The 17,830-nt window shown below is 40.4% G+C and overlaps 1 protein-coding gene across 3 annotated transcripts in view; it reads left to right on the top strand.

Annotated features, from left to right (window-relative positions):
- The window catches only part of BCL2L13 (BCL2 like 13), an 89,509-nt gene extending 72,359 nt beyond the window's left edge, over nt 1–17,150 (top strand). For 2 of the 3 annotated variants that reach the window (XM_032390771.1, XM_032390772.1), the window contains one exon: nt 10,482–17,150. In XM_032390771.1, the coding sequence (XP_032246662.1) occupies nt 10,482–11,297 (816 nt within the window). In that variant the 3' untranslated portion in view covers nt 11,298–17,150. The remainder of the gene's footprint in view (nt 1–10,481) is intronic. The other variant, XM_032390773.1, reaches the window with a different exon arrangement.
- The last annotated feature ends 680 nt before the right edge of the window (nt 17,151–17,830 follow it).

The raw sequence follows: 17,830 nt of genomic DNA, 5'->3' as shown, positions 1-17,830 counted from the left end.
CCCTAATCTGCTAAATTTTTTTTTTTTAAGATTTTTTTAATCCATTTTACAGAGAGCACAAGCAGAGGGAGCGGCCGGCAGAGGGAGAGGGAGAGGGAGAAGCAGGCTCCTCACTAAGGAAGGAGCCCGAGGCGGGGCTCGATCCCAGGACCCTGGGATCGTGACCCAAACCGAAGGCAGACACCTAACCAACTGAGCCACCCACGCAACCCTAATGTGTTAAATTTTACCCAAAGTATTATCCAAAAAAGCTCTTTATCTTTTAGTGAAAGCCTACTCTTAATGGTAATTGTTAAGAGAGAGGCCTCTATTTTTATATTTTTGCTTCATATGAATTGGTCCGAGGAGTAAAAGTCTCAGTGGTCATCTATTTTTTCTTTAATGCTTCTTACATAAGAGCACGAAATTTTTGGTGAATCTTTATTAAAATATCACGTTCCAAGTAAGAAATAAATTGTAAGGCAGGGAAGGCCATGACAGCAAGGAAAAAAGCAATTAAATCTGAATTGACTTCTGAGCCATATTTTATTCCAAGGTTGTAATTTGACAGACTTCTTGAGCAAGGGAACAAAGAGTGTTTGTTCTTAACTCTTGTTAGCTTTAAGCTGTTAAAAATAAAGCAAAATGTCATTTTATACTGAATTCTATTGCAGTTTGTTAACTTTTCCCTTATTTCTTCATGATCGAATTTTTGAAATTTCCATTTCATTTGTTTTGGCTTACAGCCCTAAAGAATAAGCAGCAAAGGTTTCCTTTCTGGGGATTGAAATTTTTGCCTTTTGTTTTATGGTTCTTTTGTTTTTGTTTTTGCTTTTTGCTTTTTTAATCAGTTCTTGCTATGAGAGTTTCTGTTTTTAGAAGTGCAGAGAAGTAACTTGTTGAGGATTCTTATCAGTGAGCACTTAAGACCGCTCTGACCCTTGGATAACCTTCTGTTTGAAGAGCTCTGTAATTGTAAAGCGGCTCTGTGAATCCAGTTGTACTGTACGTCTCTTGAAGTGGCATGGAGTGTGAACGGAATGAGAGCAGATGTGATTCGAAGGCTAAGAATAAACAACGTGAGAAGTTACATTCTTTATCTCTTAATGACTCAGTTGGGAGGTGAGGGTGGCTAGGAGCACTTTTTGAGTTTTTTAGATGAAACTTGGACAATGTTCATGGAAGGCTAACAAGAACACACTGTTTTAAGTTACTAGTAGTGGAGTAACTGATGTTCTTTGACTGTTTTGTGTAACCCTGACGTGCAGTTTCTTTGAGAAAATAGGGTAGTCTTACTTGCTTCTTGGGGGTCATAGACTGTGATTGGTTCATTCAGTGGTATAATTCTCTTAACACTCTTTTCCAGCTTCTTCCTCTTCATTTAACAAAAAGAACCCAGTTTTTAAATGTGGGGTTTCAATAATGAAGAAAAAAAATGTAATCTTAAGCAGTGCCTCATTACCCTTCTTTTTTAGCTACTTTGCAAGGTTTGAAGATAGAGAATTATAAAGTTGCTGAGCCATATTTAGTTTCTCATTTGGAGACTTTGAGAAAGCAAATAAATGAAACAAGTGTACTAAAGTCAAGTCAGTAAGGGACAATTATGTACTTCATGCTACCTTATACTATCACTACTCTTCTTCACTACTTTTCCCTCCTTGTAAAATTATTCTTTATATGAGCCTTTATTTCTGTTTTCACAATGAAGCTCCTTGAAGAGATGATTTAATAAGCAGATAAACTTTTGAGTCTATAAATGACATGGCAAAGAGAAATCCCTTTGTAACAAGGTGTTAGAGGATTTGCATGACTAATTAGAATTGTGTTCTGGCAAAGAGCTAGGTAAGTACAACTTCACAGGAAAATTGAGTTTAACTCTTGATCTGGCTTTGGTGACTGGGTCTTCCTTACTCTTGGACCTCCAGGTATACTCTTCCAAAAAGGTTACAGAAATGGTTCCCTGGGTAGCTATTTTCATTCGTGTTGCCTACTATCATTCTCTGTTATTGGTGGTTCATCAAGAATCAGCAAACTTAGAATATCCTTATAGTCACTCAGTAGTCTTAATCATCTTTTCATTGTGCTAGAGTATGTTTGGGCTTTGGGTAGGATACTGAGGAAGCCAAATTGATTGCAGCCATTATACCCATTTTTGTTGAGCAAGATCTAATACCTGGGTCCCACCTTCAAAGATTCTAATTTGATTGTTATGGGTTGTAACTTTAGCATAGGAAATCTTAAAACTTTCACAGGTATCTCTAATTAGGCAGGAGAGTTTGAGGGCTGCTATGTTACCTGATCTCCCCAACTAGATTATAGACCCTTTGAAACAGATTTTAATTCTAAAATTCTTAAGCTTTATTAGATTGGTGATTATATGCTTATTAGTTAAACACAACTATAAACATAATGAAGCCAGTTGTTTAATTGTTCAAAATAAATATCAAGAAAGCCATGGTGAAGTACAAATTTTTTAGTGGGTAGTGTAGAATACCAAGAAAGGAAATGATGGTTGTAGAGCTCAATCAGGAAATGCTTCTTGGACGAAGTATAGTCGCATCTTGAAGAAGTGTGAAAGACTTATGTTGGAGAGCACCAAGGCATTAGTTGGATGAGTTGTGAGATCCAGCTTAGGTGATTTGGAGTGGCCATGACTCTGAATAGCAAGACTTTATTTGTTATGTCTAAACTTTTGCGTTTGAGCCATTTGTGATATATCCTAAACTGAGTTTTGGTTATGAAAAAAGCAGTCCTGAACTTGTTTGGTTCTGCTCAGACCTCCACTGGGTGTCTTTCTTCTCTGTGTTTAGTAGAAAAGGTTGGCTAACAGATGTGTTTCCTCTTCAGAGAGGCTTGCAGGTCTAGAACAGCAGGTTATGACACATGTTCCATCTCTGCGATTCCAAGGCAGCAATCATGCACAAAGAGAAATGACAGATGTTCCTCAGTGGAAGAGACCCCAGATCCATGAGCTGGATCAGCTTGTCGTTAAGTTCCCCCTAAATTAATATTAATCTATTAGTGGGCGCCTGGGTGGCTCAGTTGGTTAAGCGACTGCCTTCGGCTCAGGTCATGATCCTGGAGTCCCGGGATCGAGTCCCACATCGGGCTCCCTGCTCGGCAGGGAGTCTGCTTCTCCCTCTGACCCTCCTCCCTCTCATGCTCTCTGTCTCTCATTGTCTCTCTCTCAAATAAATAAAATCTTAAAAAAAAAAAAAATTAATCTATTAGTATATATTATATATAATTCTATTAATATAATATGTGTGGAATTCTGTAAGGCACTTGGCACAAGGCTGAGAAAAAAAAAAACCCGGTACAATGAAGATGTTTAAAAACGTATCTTTGGGGCGCCTGGGTGGCTCAGTCGTTAAGCGTCTGCCTTCAGTTCAGGTCATGGTCCCAGGGTCCTGGGATCGAGCCCCACATCGGGCTCCCTGCTCGGCGGGAAGCCTGCTTCTCCCTCTCCCACTCCCCCTGCTTGTGTTCCCTCTCTCGCTGTGTCTCTCTGTCAAATAAATAAATAAAATCTTTAAAAAAAAAAAAGTATCTTTAATCTCTTAAGAACTTAGTAGGGGTATAAGACAGATACACACAATTTATTATATATTTTATAAGCAAAGAGAACAGATAACTCATTTAAGAGTTTAAAGGTAATGAGAAGGATTCAGAAGGGCAGAACTGAGGAGAAGGGCATTCTGGGTGACTTGAGTCAGAAGAGGGGAGTTTGAATTCTCTTCAGCACCAGCAGTATGTGACCTTGGACAACAAACACTGCGTATGCATAGAAATCTAGAAATGAATAAAGAACAGTACCTATCAGTGCCTGAGAAAATCAAAATAGCTGGTGTTCAGTGCTTCTTTTGTATCCAAAGATGGGACCAGTTTTCCTGTTAAGCATTTGCTGACCATCACTATTTACTTGGCTTATGTTAGGCATTACAAGGAGGATAGCAAAGACTTTTAAAGCATGTTTTCGTCCCTTGAGGTGTTATAATCTAGTTGGGGAATGACTAATACTTGTGAAAAAATTAGCAAGAAGTATGGTACAAAAGTATAATTATGGTATTTTGTGTAACCTAGACTCAGAGCTATGAGTTCAGGAGAAATAAGAGGGGGATTGGATTCAGTCCAGAGGGGTTAGAATTTAAGCCGGACCCAGATGGAGCCAGATGAAGAGTCTTTAGCCATGGATAAGTTTCAGGGAGTGTGAAATTTCTCCTAAAATGGTGTGTATGCTTTGTGTGAATGCGCAGTTTTAAAAGAAAAGTCTCACATCTTTTGTTATATTTGTGAAATATTTTCTGCTCCTCAAAATGTTAGCACCATTATCTACATGAATAAGAAGACAGGGCTTGGGGATTTAGTACAGCGTTTGTAGGGAACAATGAGCAACCTTGCCAAGATAAGTCTTCCCTCTTATATGGGACACCTAATTTGTGATTAACACAAATTTGGGCTAATGGCTCTAGGAATAGAAAGGAGAGAACACCCAGCAATTGAACTACTAGGTATTTATGCAAAGGATACAAACATAGTGATTTGAAGGGGCACATGCACCCCAATGTTTATAGCAGCAATATCCACAATAGCCAAAATATGGAAAGAATCCAGATGTCCATTGACAGATGAATGGATAAAGAAGTTGTGGGGGGTGTGTACACACACACACACACACACACACACACACACACACACACTAGAATATTACTCAGCCATCAAAAAGAATGAAATCTTGCCATTTGCAACTATGTGGATGGAACTAGAGCGTATTATGCTAAGCGAAATAAGTCAGAGAAAGACAAATATATGATTTCACTCATATGTGGAATTTAAGAGACAAAACAGATGAACATTGGGGAAGGGAAGGAAAAATAAGATGAAAATCAGAGAAGGAGACAAACCATAAGGGACTCTAAACCATAGAAAACAAACTGAGGGTTGCTGGAGGGGAGGTGGGTGGGAGGATGGGGTAACGGTGATGGGCATTAAGGAGGGCACTTGATGGAATGAGCACTGGGTGTTATATGCAACTAATCACTAAATTCTACCTCTGAAACAAATAATGCATTATATGTTAATTAAATTGAATTTAAATAACAAAAAAAAACAAGAAAGGAAAGATTGGCCTTACCTCCTCCCTGTACTGCAGCCTTTTTGTAAAAAAAAATTTATATTTGGTTTCCTGGGAAAATATTTAATGTGCCCAAGAAGAAATAATATATTATTCTAAATATTGTATGACTTTGCCCTCTTGCTTTTTAACTGAAGGAGACAATTAGAAATAGATTTCAAATGTAGCACTACTTACTCTGTTTTATAAAATTCAAACTGAGCCTTTATCTAATGGCCAGATGCTACCTTAGATTCATCTCTTCTGTTCTGAGTTAGTAATGGTGTCTAAGAGTTGCCATATTGGGGGGTGGGGGAAGTTGAATTCATTTTTCAGTAAAACCAAGATCTTTGTCAAACTCAGCAAGAGTGCAGGGAAACTACTCCCCTCTATGAGATAGAGACATATACTTATTTTATTTCCAGAAAGACATTGGTAGTTTGCTTTCCATGAATTAACACTGAAGCTTCAGCAAGGCCTCCTTACCCTTCTTTTTAACTACTTTGCAGAGCTTGAAGGTAGAGGATTGAAAGCTGCTGAGCCATATTTAGTTTCTCACTTGGAGATTTTGAGAAAGCAAATAAATAAAACAAGTGTACCAAAGTCAATACAATTATGAACTTCATGCTACTTTATATTATTACTACTTTACTACCTTTTTCCCTCCTTGTAAAATTATTCCTTATTTCTCGTTTTCACAGTGGAGCTCCTTGAAGAGATGATTTAATAAACAGATAAACCTTTGCATATATAAATTATTTGGCAAAGAGAAATCCCTTTGTAACAAGTGTAGAGGATTTGCATGACTAATTAGAATTGTGTTCTGGGGGCGCCTGGGTGGCTCAGTTGTTAAGCGTCTGCCTTCGTCTCAGGTCATGATCCCAGCATCCTGGGATCCAGCCCCGCATGGGCTCCCTGCTCCGCGGGAAGCCTGCTTCTCCCTCTCCCACTCCCCCTGCTTGTGTTCCTGCTCTCGCTGTGTCTCTCTCTGTCAAATAAATAAATAAAATCTTAAAAAAAAAAAAAAAGAATTGTGTTCTGGCAAAGAGGTAGGTAAATACAACTTCACAGGAAATTTATTTAATTTTTTCTAGTAGTCTCTACATCCAACATGGGGCTCAAACTCATGACCCCAAGCACATGAAAAGATGTTCAGTATCATTGGTCATTAGTGAAATACAAATCAAGACCAAAATAAGATATCACTTCACATCCCTGTAGGATGGTTCTAATAAAAAAATAAAACAGGGGCGCCTGGGTGGCTCAGTCGTTAAGCGTCTGCCTTCAGCTCAGGTCATGATCCCAGGGTCCTGGGATCGAGCCCCTCATCGGGCTACCTGCTCGGCGGTGACTCTGCTTCTCCCTCTCCTACTCCCCCTGCTTGTGTTCCCTCTCTTGCTGTGTCTCTCTCTGTCAAATAAATAAATAAAATCTTTAAAAAATAAAAAAATAAAACAGACAGTAACAGGTGTTAGGATGTGGAGAAATTGGAACCCTTGTACATTGCTGGGAGGAATATAAAACGGTACCGTTGCTTTGGGAAATAGTTTGGCAGTTCCTCAATAAATTAAACATAGAATTATATGACCCAGCAATTTCACTTCTAGCTATATCCTCAAAAAATTGAAAATAGGTGGTCAAACAAAAACTTTGTGGATATTCACAATCACCAAAAGGTGGAAACAACCCAGATGTCAACCAGCTGATGAATTAATAAACAAAATGTGGTATAGCCATACAACAAAATACTGCAAAGCCATAGAAAGAAAGGAAGTACCCATACATACTACAGCATGGATGAGCCTTGAAAACATTATGTGCAGTGAAAGAGCCTAGACATGAAGGGCTTGCTCTTTGAGATAATGGAAATGTTCAGGAATTAGAGTGGTGATGTTTGCACACATTGTGAATATACTAAAAACCACTGAATTGCGCCCCTAAAAATGGTGAATGTTAGGTTATGTAAATTTTATGAATGTAAATATCAATACTAAAAAACGAATAAAAGATTTTTTAAAAGAACACCAATTTCTAATGGTATGCCCTGCCCTTTGTTTTAGAGACCTGTACAAAAGAAATGCAGGAGATTCTCTTCATCTGACTCAAATTATTTCACAGCTCATGTTGAGATTGTTGAATATCCACTAATCTCAAGTTCCTAGGAGGTAGCAGACCCCAATTTATATGTACATTCTTAAAAAAAAAAATTGAAAGTTTTTTTTTTACTAAATCATGATCATTGTAAAAAATGTATAGAATACACTTCTTATAGTTCTATCCCATAGAAATAACCCATATATTGGTTTAATGTATACTATTGTAAAGAGAGATTTTACTTTTGTGATACCTCTATTTAGAAGAGATGAGGAAGGAGGAAAAAGTTTGTTAATTACCTTTTCTATCCAAGGGAAGGGTATTGTTTCAAATTGCTTTCAGTTTTAAAAATTTATAGTCTAGGGGCACCTGTGTGGCGCAGTCAGTTAAGCCTCTGCCTTCGGCTCAGGTCCTGATCCCGGGTCTTGCTCAGCGGGAAGCCTGCTTCTCCCTCTCCCTCCCCCGCCTGTGCTCTCTGTCGCTATCTCTGTCTCTCTTTCAGATACATAAATAAAATCTTTAAAAAAAATTTTTTTTGGTTGGGGGGCGTCTGGGTGGCTCAGATGGCTAAGCAAGTGTCTGCCTTCAGCTCAGGTCATGATCTCCAGGTCCAGGGATCGAGCCCCACTTCGGGCTCCTAGCTCAGCGGGGAGTCTGCTTCTCCCTCTCCCTCTGCCTCTCCCCCTGCTTATGCTCTCTCTGTCTCTCTTTCTCTCAAATGAATAAATAAAATCTTTAAAAAAAAATTTTTTTTTTTTTAGTCTAGGTGGTATTTTAGAGTAGCTCTTTGTTCCACCACCACATCAACAAAAACAACGGCAACCAAAACAATGATAATGAAAACACAGCCTAATTTATTGATTGCTTACTAGGTACAAGGTGCTATGCTAAGCACTATAAATACTGTATCTAATTTTTTAACAACCTTGCCAGTCATCTTCCTTTTATGAAGAAATTGAGGTTTAAATGGTTAAGCAAAGCATTCAGATTTACTGTGGAGCTGGGGTTCAAACCAGTTCTTTTTTCCTACAAATATTGTATTTTTAATTACTATACTCTTTTGTCTCTCTGCTTATATTCATCCATGGACTATCCCTGATGACCTCTAGGACTTCTTCAAGAGATTGAAGCAAGGGTTGAGGTGAAATGTGGGGCAGTTAGAATATTGACATTATGATCATGTTACTTGTTCAGTTGTTTTTCTGGTTTCCTTTTATGTGGGGCTGATAGAGGGACTATTGATTTATATTAGAGTCTTAATGTATACAGAAAATTTTTGGTCTTGATTGAAGAATAAAATTATTCTATTTCATAGAATAACAGCTATAATCACAAAATAAAATAGGAATTAATTTGTTTTACATAATCCTATTCAGACTCTCCGTAGCATGTCCAAGTGTCATCCAGACATTTTGTAAAGCTTTCATTAGGTCTTTATGAACATTACACTCCATTGGTTCTCTTCCTGCCATTTTTTTAAAGATTTTATTTATTTATTTGACAGAGAGAGACAGCGAGAGAGGGAACACAAGCAGGGGGAGTGGGAGAGGGAGAAGCAGGCTTCCCACTGAATAGGGAGCCCGATGCGGGGCTCGATCCCAGGACCCTGGGATCATGACCGGAGCTGAAGGCAGACACTTAATGACTGAGCTACCCAGGCGCCCTCCTGCCTTTTTTTTTTTTTTTAATATTTTATTTATTTTTTTAAAGTAGGCTCCACACCCACCATGGGGCTTGAACTCATGACCTCACGATTAAGAGTCGCATGCTCTACCAACTGAGCCAGCCAGGCGCCTCTCTTCCTGCCTTCCTGATCACATTGTAACCTCTGGGCTCCCCTACCATCCTGTGTATATACCTGTCAAAGCTTTCTGTATCCTATTGAAATTAGTTATTCATATGTCAGTCTTCACATCTAGACAGTGAATTTTTTAAGAACAGAAATGGAGTCTCATCTCATTCTTCCTTATAATGCTAGTGCCTAACATGGTACCTAATAGGCCACAAGCACATGCTGGGTCCTGTTAAACTAAACTGCTAAGTGTGAAAACAAAGACTGGCTTTATTTATCTTTATTACTTTGGTGTAAAGAGTCTTCCTAAAGAGAGAAGGACGAGTCCTGCATTTCTGGCTTCCTTGTAGCCACTGCTCTCACATAATTTTAAAGTGGAGCTGTGACTGTCATTGTGGAGCTGAAAGACTCCACTGACTAACCACTTCGTATTGAATCACGTCCATATTTCTTAGCTCTCTGTCAGGTTTTCCAGGGTCCCTTTCCCAACTGAACTTCTATTCTTCATGTACACTATGCACTCCTTAAACTGGGTGACTTACTATTCCCCTCTTTGTTATTTCTGTGCTTTTGCTGGTGGCGTGTCTTGTACATGCTTTCACCATGGAACCTGACCCATCCTTCAGATAGCTAAAATGCTCCAGGAAGCTCTGTCATCTCCCTGCCTGCTGCAGCCTTCACCAAAAGAAGTCAGCATCTCCCCATCTGAACTCTTACTAGCACTTGGACTGCAGGATAGCACTGCCCTACTAAGTGAGAAATTCCTCAAGAGCAAGGTTCTTGCCTTTGTTTTCTCTGCTGTTTTACATTAATTATTGCATCAAATATACATACATTGAATTAAATATAAAAATCAAATTTTGGTTTTTTAGCTTCAAGGAAACTGGTCAAAGGACGATGTTGTTAAAAATTCTTCCTCTACAGTGGTTTACATGGAAATTCTTAAATTCAGAAACTACGTAGGCTTAGACAGTGTATTTATTTCTAGAACTTCAGTTTAGGAAAGAATTTTTTTCCAGATTTATATTTATTTTTTAAAATATTTGTTTGAGAGAGAGCACGCACAAGCAGGAGGGGCAGAGGGAGAGAATCTCAAGCAGACTCTGTGCTGAGCATGGAGCCCGACGCAGGGCCTGGTCCCACCACCGAGATCACGACCTGAGCCAAAACCAAGAGTCGGGTGCTTAGCCGATTTAGGCACCCCCAGATATATGTGTATGTTTATATATGTATTTATGTATTTTTATTTCCTTTCTTTCTTTCTTTCTTTATTTATCTATCAGAGAGAGAGCACAAGCAGGAGGAGCAGAAGGCAGAGGGAGAGGGACAAGCAGGCTCCCTGCTGAGCAGGGAGCCCAATGTAGGGCTCGATCCCAGGACCCTGGGATCATGACCTGAGCCAAAGGCAGATGCTTAACCAGACTGAGCCACCCAGGCATCCAAGATTTATATTTACTTTAAATGTATTTACCATTCTTTGTATTGACTCTCCTCCTTTTCTAGGGCACTGTCTTTAACCTTGAATCAGAGGAGGAGGAATACCCTGGAATTGTTGCCGAAGATAGCAATGACATTTATATCCTGCCCAGTGACAACTCTGGACAAGTCAGTCCTCCAGAGTCTCCTACTGTGACTACTTCTTGGCAGTCAGAGAGCTTACCTGTTTCACTGTCAGCCAGTCAGAGTTGGCACACAGAAAGCCTCCCAGTGTCCCTAGGTCCTGAGTCCTGGCAGCAGATTGCAATGGATCCTGAAGAAGTCAAAAGCTTAGATAGCAACGGGGCTGGAGAGAAGAGCGAGAACAACTCTTCTAATTCTGACATTGTGCATGTGGAGAAAGAAGAAATTCCTGAAAACGTGGAAGAGGCTGCCGTGGCATCTGTCATCCTGCCAACCAAGGAGCTGCGGGAGGCGCTCCCGGAAGTACCAGCTCCCTTGCTTCCACATATCACTGCCGCTTCCTTGCTGGAGATGAGGGAGCCCAACACAGAAGGGATGACAGTGGAGACAGTCAGCCCTGCTCCGTCTTCGTTCGTGGAACTTGCTGAAGAAGAGAACTTGCTGAAGACAAAAGCAGCAACGGTTGAATCTGTTGAACTGGAAAAGGTGACCCCTGCACTGGAACCCACAGCAACACTGCTGAGTGAAGAGGAGATGCGTGTGAGGAGAGGGGGCCTTCGAGAAGGCCCCTCCCTTGCAGGAGAAGGGAAAGCCATCCCACTGTCTGAGGGCAAGTCTATACTGCTGTTTGGAGGGGCCGCCGCCATCGCCATGCTGGCAGTGGCAGTTGGGGTCGCACTGGCTCTGAGAAAGAAATAGCAGATTTTTCAGAAGAGAAAGAAAACAAAAAAGATGTCAGGCTTTAGCTGTACTGACTGAATTTGAACCACCAACAGCTGATTTGAACATTTGTGGAACACTCTGGGATAATGGGGGACTTCTACTCAACAAGGCAGTAAATTGATCCACATAGTAGGGCTTCGGGTAGAGAGCATTCACGTTTGTCTGATTTTAAGTTCCAAGGGCCTTGGCTCCTGCTAAATTCGGAATCTTATGCGTCAAGCACTCCCTCTAGAACAGGGTTTCTCAACCTTGGCATTAATGACATCATGATTAATTCTTTGTTGTAGGAGGCTGTCCTGTGCACTGTAGGATGTTTAGCAAGATCCCTGGCCTCTACCCATTAAATACAAGTAGCACCCTTCCCCCGGTTGTGACAATCAGAAATGTCTCCTGACATTGCCAAATGTCCTCCGGGGGCAAAATTGTTCCCGTGGAGAGCCACAGCTCCAGAGGGAAAGGGTTAATTTAGGAGAATCTGGGATAGAAATTCCCAGGCAAAAGGGCTTAGCTGTGGGCTCCTCAGCTACTGATTTGTTCCTGCCCCTGGAATTTCATCTTTCCTGGTGAACATGCTGTGTTTTGCAGCCATTCCTCTGTGGCTCCTCTTTTCTTCCCCACCTTCTCGGTCCTGTAGCGTGAGGGTGCTCTCCCCTATGTCTCAGCTGCCTCTCAGGTACTACACGGCTCCTCTTCACCCCCAGGTGCTTTATAAGGCCCCATGGGAGAGTGCTTGGTCCGCACCCGTTAAGTCCCTGATGCTTCCTCCAGCTCCACCTTGTAAAGATGTTGCCGTTAGTCATCTTAAAAAATATAAATATAAAAGAGACCTAGGGTTCCCTGCCTGTGGATGCGAGGGCAAGTAACTGGCTAGAGAGCGGTATTTGTCTCATTTATAAGCAGGATGACTTAGATGGCCGAGTGTCTTCTGGCCCTTTTGTGTATGGCCACCCTTCTGAGCTTATGGTTACTTGCTGGCAGCATCTCTGTTGCTGGATGGTCACTGTCTATAATCTGGGCTGTGTGTTTTCCCTTTATCTGGCCTCAGTCTTCTTACTGGTCAACCAGCCTCTCTGCGGTCTCTTCCCATGTGATAAGGATTTTCATACTTGGGCTTACAGACCAATTAAATCATAACTCAATAAGAGTTATACAGAAAATCTCCCAAAATAACATTGAAATAAAAAGTAGGAAAAGAGAAGCTTGAATTTCTTGAGGCTACCCTTGAGATTCTAATTTGGCTTTCAGAGTTCAAGAATAAGACTTCTTCTTCCCTGAACTCTTTACAGTCCAAATGCCAGAGTGATAAACCAAAATGATTCTAATCAGTATGTGCTAGTTGAGAATCAGCATAACTTTCTTTCATCTGGCTGATCCCATCCCTAACGGGGGGTGGGACTGTGTCTTTTCATGCGTGAGGGTCAGTGTCACTATGCAGGACACATGTGCTTGATCCAGGTCATCTCAGATTTATCTTAGTAAATGTAACAAATTACTTTTTAGATCCTGAAATTTGTAATAAAATTACTTTACTATCCTGATCACCAAAACTTGATGTTTTAAATGTGCTTTCTTTTTTAAATTTATTTTTTTAAAATGAAATCTTCTCCCTAAAGCAATACTATTTAAAAGTTGGTCGAGGAAAGGTCTGAAGTGTGTTTGTCTGTTCAGCTTTATCATGCAATGTGTCTTTATGTTCTGAGTTTTAGTGTCTTAGGGAGTGATATTTTTTAAGGGTTTTGGTGCACTTTGATTAGGATAGCTAGAAGTGAAGGGGGGAAATGGGATTAATGGGGATTAATGCAGTAAAGATTATTTTCCTCCTTGGACTCTGACAGTTGGCTCAGACATTGGGTTACTCTGTATTCTAATTGCTACTTTTGTGTTTGCATAGGGTAAGAGCAAACTGGTGAGTTATCTTGATTTTTTTTTTCTCTTTTATAATAAAATATTTTCCTTCCGATGTTCACACTTTTAAACTCCGGATCCTCAAATCCATTAGCTAAGACACATTTAAGTACTAAGAGAAGCCAGGTTCATTTTGGAGCTACTAAAAGGCCATCTGTGGCTTAGGATATTTGGGTCTGTGTTCTCCACAGAAGGAGCTGCCACGTGCGGTTTATCGTCCCATCTGTTGAACATTAACCCAAAGTGCTCTGGCCCATTTTATCTTCCTGGGTAATGGTTAATATTCTTTTCCATTGGCTTTCTCTAGAGTGATTCGTTGTTAGTTCCGAGTAATAGGAACGTGTCAGTGTCCCCATTCCTTCTTTACTTCCTTATCCTCGGCCTCTGGCAGTGGAAGGGAGTACCCTAGTAAGGACTGCTTCTTACAGCAGCTACTTTTGCTATGAAAAAAAAAAAAGGTTATTTCTCAACCTCCCACCTCCCTCTTTTTTGGTGGCGCTGGTAGTAGGCCATTTCTTCTCCCCCTCCTAACTTCTGTTACATCTGAATCTAAAGTAAAAGGCAGATTCAGAATAAATCCAACTTGTTTATGGAGCTCAAGTGTGGAATTAAAAATACCACCATTTATCGTTCCTCATTCTTTGAACTATTCAGGAAAAGTTTGTGTAAGTCCTCTAGAATTCTTCTTAATTGCTTTAGTGAATGTAATGATTTCTGAAAACTTGTCAAAAAGCCAGTGAAGATTTCTTGAGAAAAATACCAGAATTAAAGAATGCTATTTTATCCTCTCTGTATTAAAATAATAATAATTCTGGGCCCAAAGAAGTCAGTCAGTATCTACAGTGTGCCTTAGGGGACTCTTGTGATCATCACTGTCCTCTAGAAAGCTTTCTAGAAACCAAAAAGCAACTGTTGGCCATCTGGTTCACGCACTGACTGCACAAAGGCCTCCTTGACACCTGCCCTCGCCTGCGTTTCTGTACCATCTCCTCTATCAAATGCAGCTGCTCCCTGGGTTTGTCCTGGGGGAATAAACAGTGAGCCCGGAGACGGGGTTTTTTGAACCACAGCTACCATTAATTTCTTGTGGAAATTAATGTCCACAGCCTTTGTGCTAATTCTCTCTAATAATAATACAAAAGTAATGCCTGATCCTTGCCTTTTTTCCCTAAAGGCATGACGTGGACAAGTGTCATACGCACAGAATTTTGAAATTATTTTAAGAGATGCTTTATAGAAATAAAAGGTACTCTAGATAAGATTTTTGTCCTTTCTTTTAATTCCTGAGGTCTTTTTACACACATTTATCTTTCAAAGAACTTGAGGTGGTGATCATGTTTCACAGAGAGCCTGTCAACTATTTGGTTGCTTTATAGAAACAGTTTCTGGCCTCTGAACCAATTTCCTCACAAGCATGACAGTAGTCCCTTTGTCTGCAGCTTCATTTCCTATGGCTCAGTTACCCGCGGTGCGCAGTGGTCCAGGAGCAGATGGTCCTCTTTCTGATGGATCCTCAGAGGGTCGGTACTAGCCTAATGCCTCTCACAGTGCCTGGTCATTCACCTCCCTTCAGCTCATCGCATAGGCACCTTAGCATCTTCCATCATGACGAGGGTGAGTATCAGTACAAGAAGATACTCTGAGAGGGAGAGACCACATTCACATAACTCATTACGGTATATTATTATAATTGTTCTATTTTATTGTTGTTTTGATCTCTACCGTGCCTAATTTATAAATTAAACTTTACCACAGGGATGGACGTAGAGGAAAAGTCATATAGAGGGCTCGGTACTATCTGCAGTTTCAGTCATCCACTGGCGAGGATAAGGGGGCGCTACCCTATCTCATTTAAAGCCTCAGCAACACAGTACTAGAAGGTTTCTTTTCTGGAGGACTGAGATCTGCCATTAGTGATAACCTCGTCCTGTTACTCCATTCATCACTTAGGAGGTTCAACTGTGAGATGGGTTTGAGTTTAGGGTGCATATTTTTTTTTGTATTAGAATATCTTTTTCCTTAAAAAGTGTGGGTCATTTTAACAAATAATAGTTGAACATTTAGCTTGCTAGGGATTGTTCTAGAGCGCCCTTACATACCTTAGTCCATCTTCACAGTTGTAATTCATACTTGTATTCCTTATCCCCAGTTTACAGAGTGAAGAAACCTCAGAGTTTAATGACTTTTCAAAGGTCTTCTAGCGTGGGAGAGGCAAAGGCAAGGGTGATAATTTTTCTGACTCCAAGTCTAGTGCTTTTCTCAGTTTTTACCATTTTTGTGACCCTGCCAAGCAGGATTGGTAGGCTCCCTACAAATGGTTGTGCCAATCATACACTGCACTAGGGCGGCCAAGCTCACCCGACTGAAGGGAGATTTTTCTTGATTTGTACGATGGTTCCATATGGTCTAGTCCTAAGTACTGAGCATGTTCGAAGGTTATGTCCAGGGTTATTCCCAACTTCTGATTCTACCAGATGTTTTCCCCTTAAATACTGAATGAGGTGCCTTATGGATAAAGAATTAGCGGTTACTGCTGGTACAGATCTTTCATTAGCATTTTCAGCTAATGTGTCAGATAGTACGTCTTTCTGCTTGTAAACAAGGGTAAAGCAGTCTGACACGGGACTCTTCAAATGATTTGAAGGCAGCACCTTGACACTTTCTCTCCCTTAGTCTGTTCATTATTTTCCTTTTCCCCTGCCCGTGCCATGAGTCGTGAAGTGGGGTACTTCTAGGCGTTGCTTGGCCTCTCAACACCCAAGAGGTCACTAACTCAAGACAGCTGGTCAGGCAGCACCACAGGCACATCTGGCTCAGAAGCTGACACCAGGTGACCTTCCAGTGAAAAATTTTCTGTTCTATTCCACAGCACACTGGGGAATGTAAAGTTAATAGTAGCCTTGGCTATAGAACACCCATTTCTTAAAATTTAGCCACTATTTCTTAGTTACCTCATATATACAGCTCCAGAGAGTGGAAACGGTCGGTCGTGTAACTAAAATATTAATACATCCCATCTTCCTTTATTTACACAAGACTAGCCTCTGCCTGGCTTGCCATGTTCCTGTGAATTAAAACCAGTAGTGTTCTCTACGTGTTTATGTTTACACTGCAATAGTTCTAGCCAGGCAGCTGCTCCAATCCCTAGCTCAGGTTGGAAATGTTCTCAGGGATATTTGCAAGGCCTTGTAATAAGTTAAAAAGTAGCAGCTGGCTTAAGGTGATCCTTGCCCCCTTCTCACCTTCTTAGGGGAAATTTTATAGTAATGTTGCTCAGTGAGTGTTCTTTGCACCACTAGGAGAAATTGGCTAATCGGTGTATTATGAACAAAAGTTTTGACATAGTTTTACTAAGTTTGTTCCAGGAATAAAAGGAAGTTGAAGTACAATTTTTCCTATTACAGAGTCTGGAATAACTTGGTTCCTGGTTTCTAGCAAGACAATTGTATTATATAGATGATTGGTCCTTGGCCAGCACCAAAAGATAGAATATTTTTCCTAGACCTGTGTTTTTCCTGCTATCCTACCTAGTCTTCCATTTCTCTTTTCCTTCACATTAAAAGTGCCTCTTCCTAACTCGTTCCTTGACCGAGTTCAATTTATTATTGGTTCTAATGTTCTCATCTCCTCAAAATTACTGGAATTAAATGGTAATTTTGGTAATTAACATAAGCATTTCACTTAAATGCATGTACTTCCTTTTTCTGTATGAATTTCTATTAGCTCTCCTCACTAACAGCTCTGATTTGCTCATTTATGTGGGTTATTCTCGCTCCTCCTTTTCCCTCCTGGTAATCTGCCTTTCGTCCAGTCTACTCTTCATCAGGGAAAAGGAACAAAATTGAAATCTATGAATTGTGCTTTCTGTTAGAAGCAGTGTGTTGGGGAGAACACATTGGAAATTGAAATAAAGTGAGATCTGAAGATAATTGATGGACTCCTCTTTCTATTCATATGGTAACCTTATGCCCTTGACCTTGGAGGGATCATTTCAGATAATTTTGTGGTCTTCGTAAGTACACACTTGCTTTGCCCTCAGGTTCTGAAAACATGATCATAACATCCAAAGGACACTCCCTATTCAGGTTTCCAGTCAGCAATGAAATTGTTAGGAAATAAAAGCAGACTCTGGCGCTGTGACCCTTTAAAGCAGTCCTGAGCATCTCCGCAGTCTGTGCTGGATCCTGCATGGTGAGATCAGGAATGATTTAACCTTCTGAATAGACCACATAGTCCATCTGACTTTCAGATATGCCAAGCATCTCCTGGAGAAGAAAGCTGTTTCTCTTTAACCAAGGAATTTCCATCACTTAATTCAAATATTTAAAAAACCAGGATGAAAAACATTGAATTAAAAATTTTCGATCATATCCATGAGGATTATGTTCCCAGCGTAAAATCTACCAACTTCCAGGATATGCCTGAGTCATTGTGGCTGGGATGCGCCCAAGACTGGAACACTTGTTTTTGATACAGTGGACTGTTCATGATGCTGGCTTGGGAACAAGAGGTGATAATTTTGCTTTATGGCTGAGAAAGTCTAACTTGGCCTGAAAAAAAATGTACACCAAAATGTGTATATAAGCTGCATTAAAATGGTGGCC

Source organism: Phoca vitulina, unplaced genomic scaffold (assembly GCF_004348235.1).
Source record: "Phoca vitulina isolate PV1807 unplaced genomic scaffold, GSC_HSeal_1.0 scaffold59, whole genome shotgun sequence".
NCBI lineage: Eukaryota > Metazoa > Chordata > Mammalia > Carnivora > Phocidae > Phoca > Phoca vitulina.
This window is presented reverse-complemented; position numbering and strand designations above follow the sequence as displayed.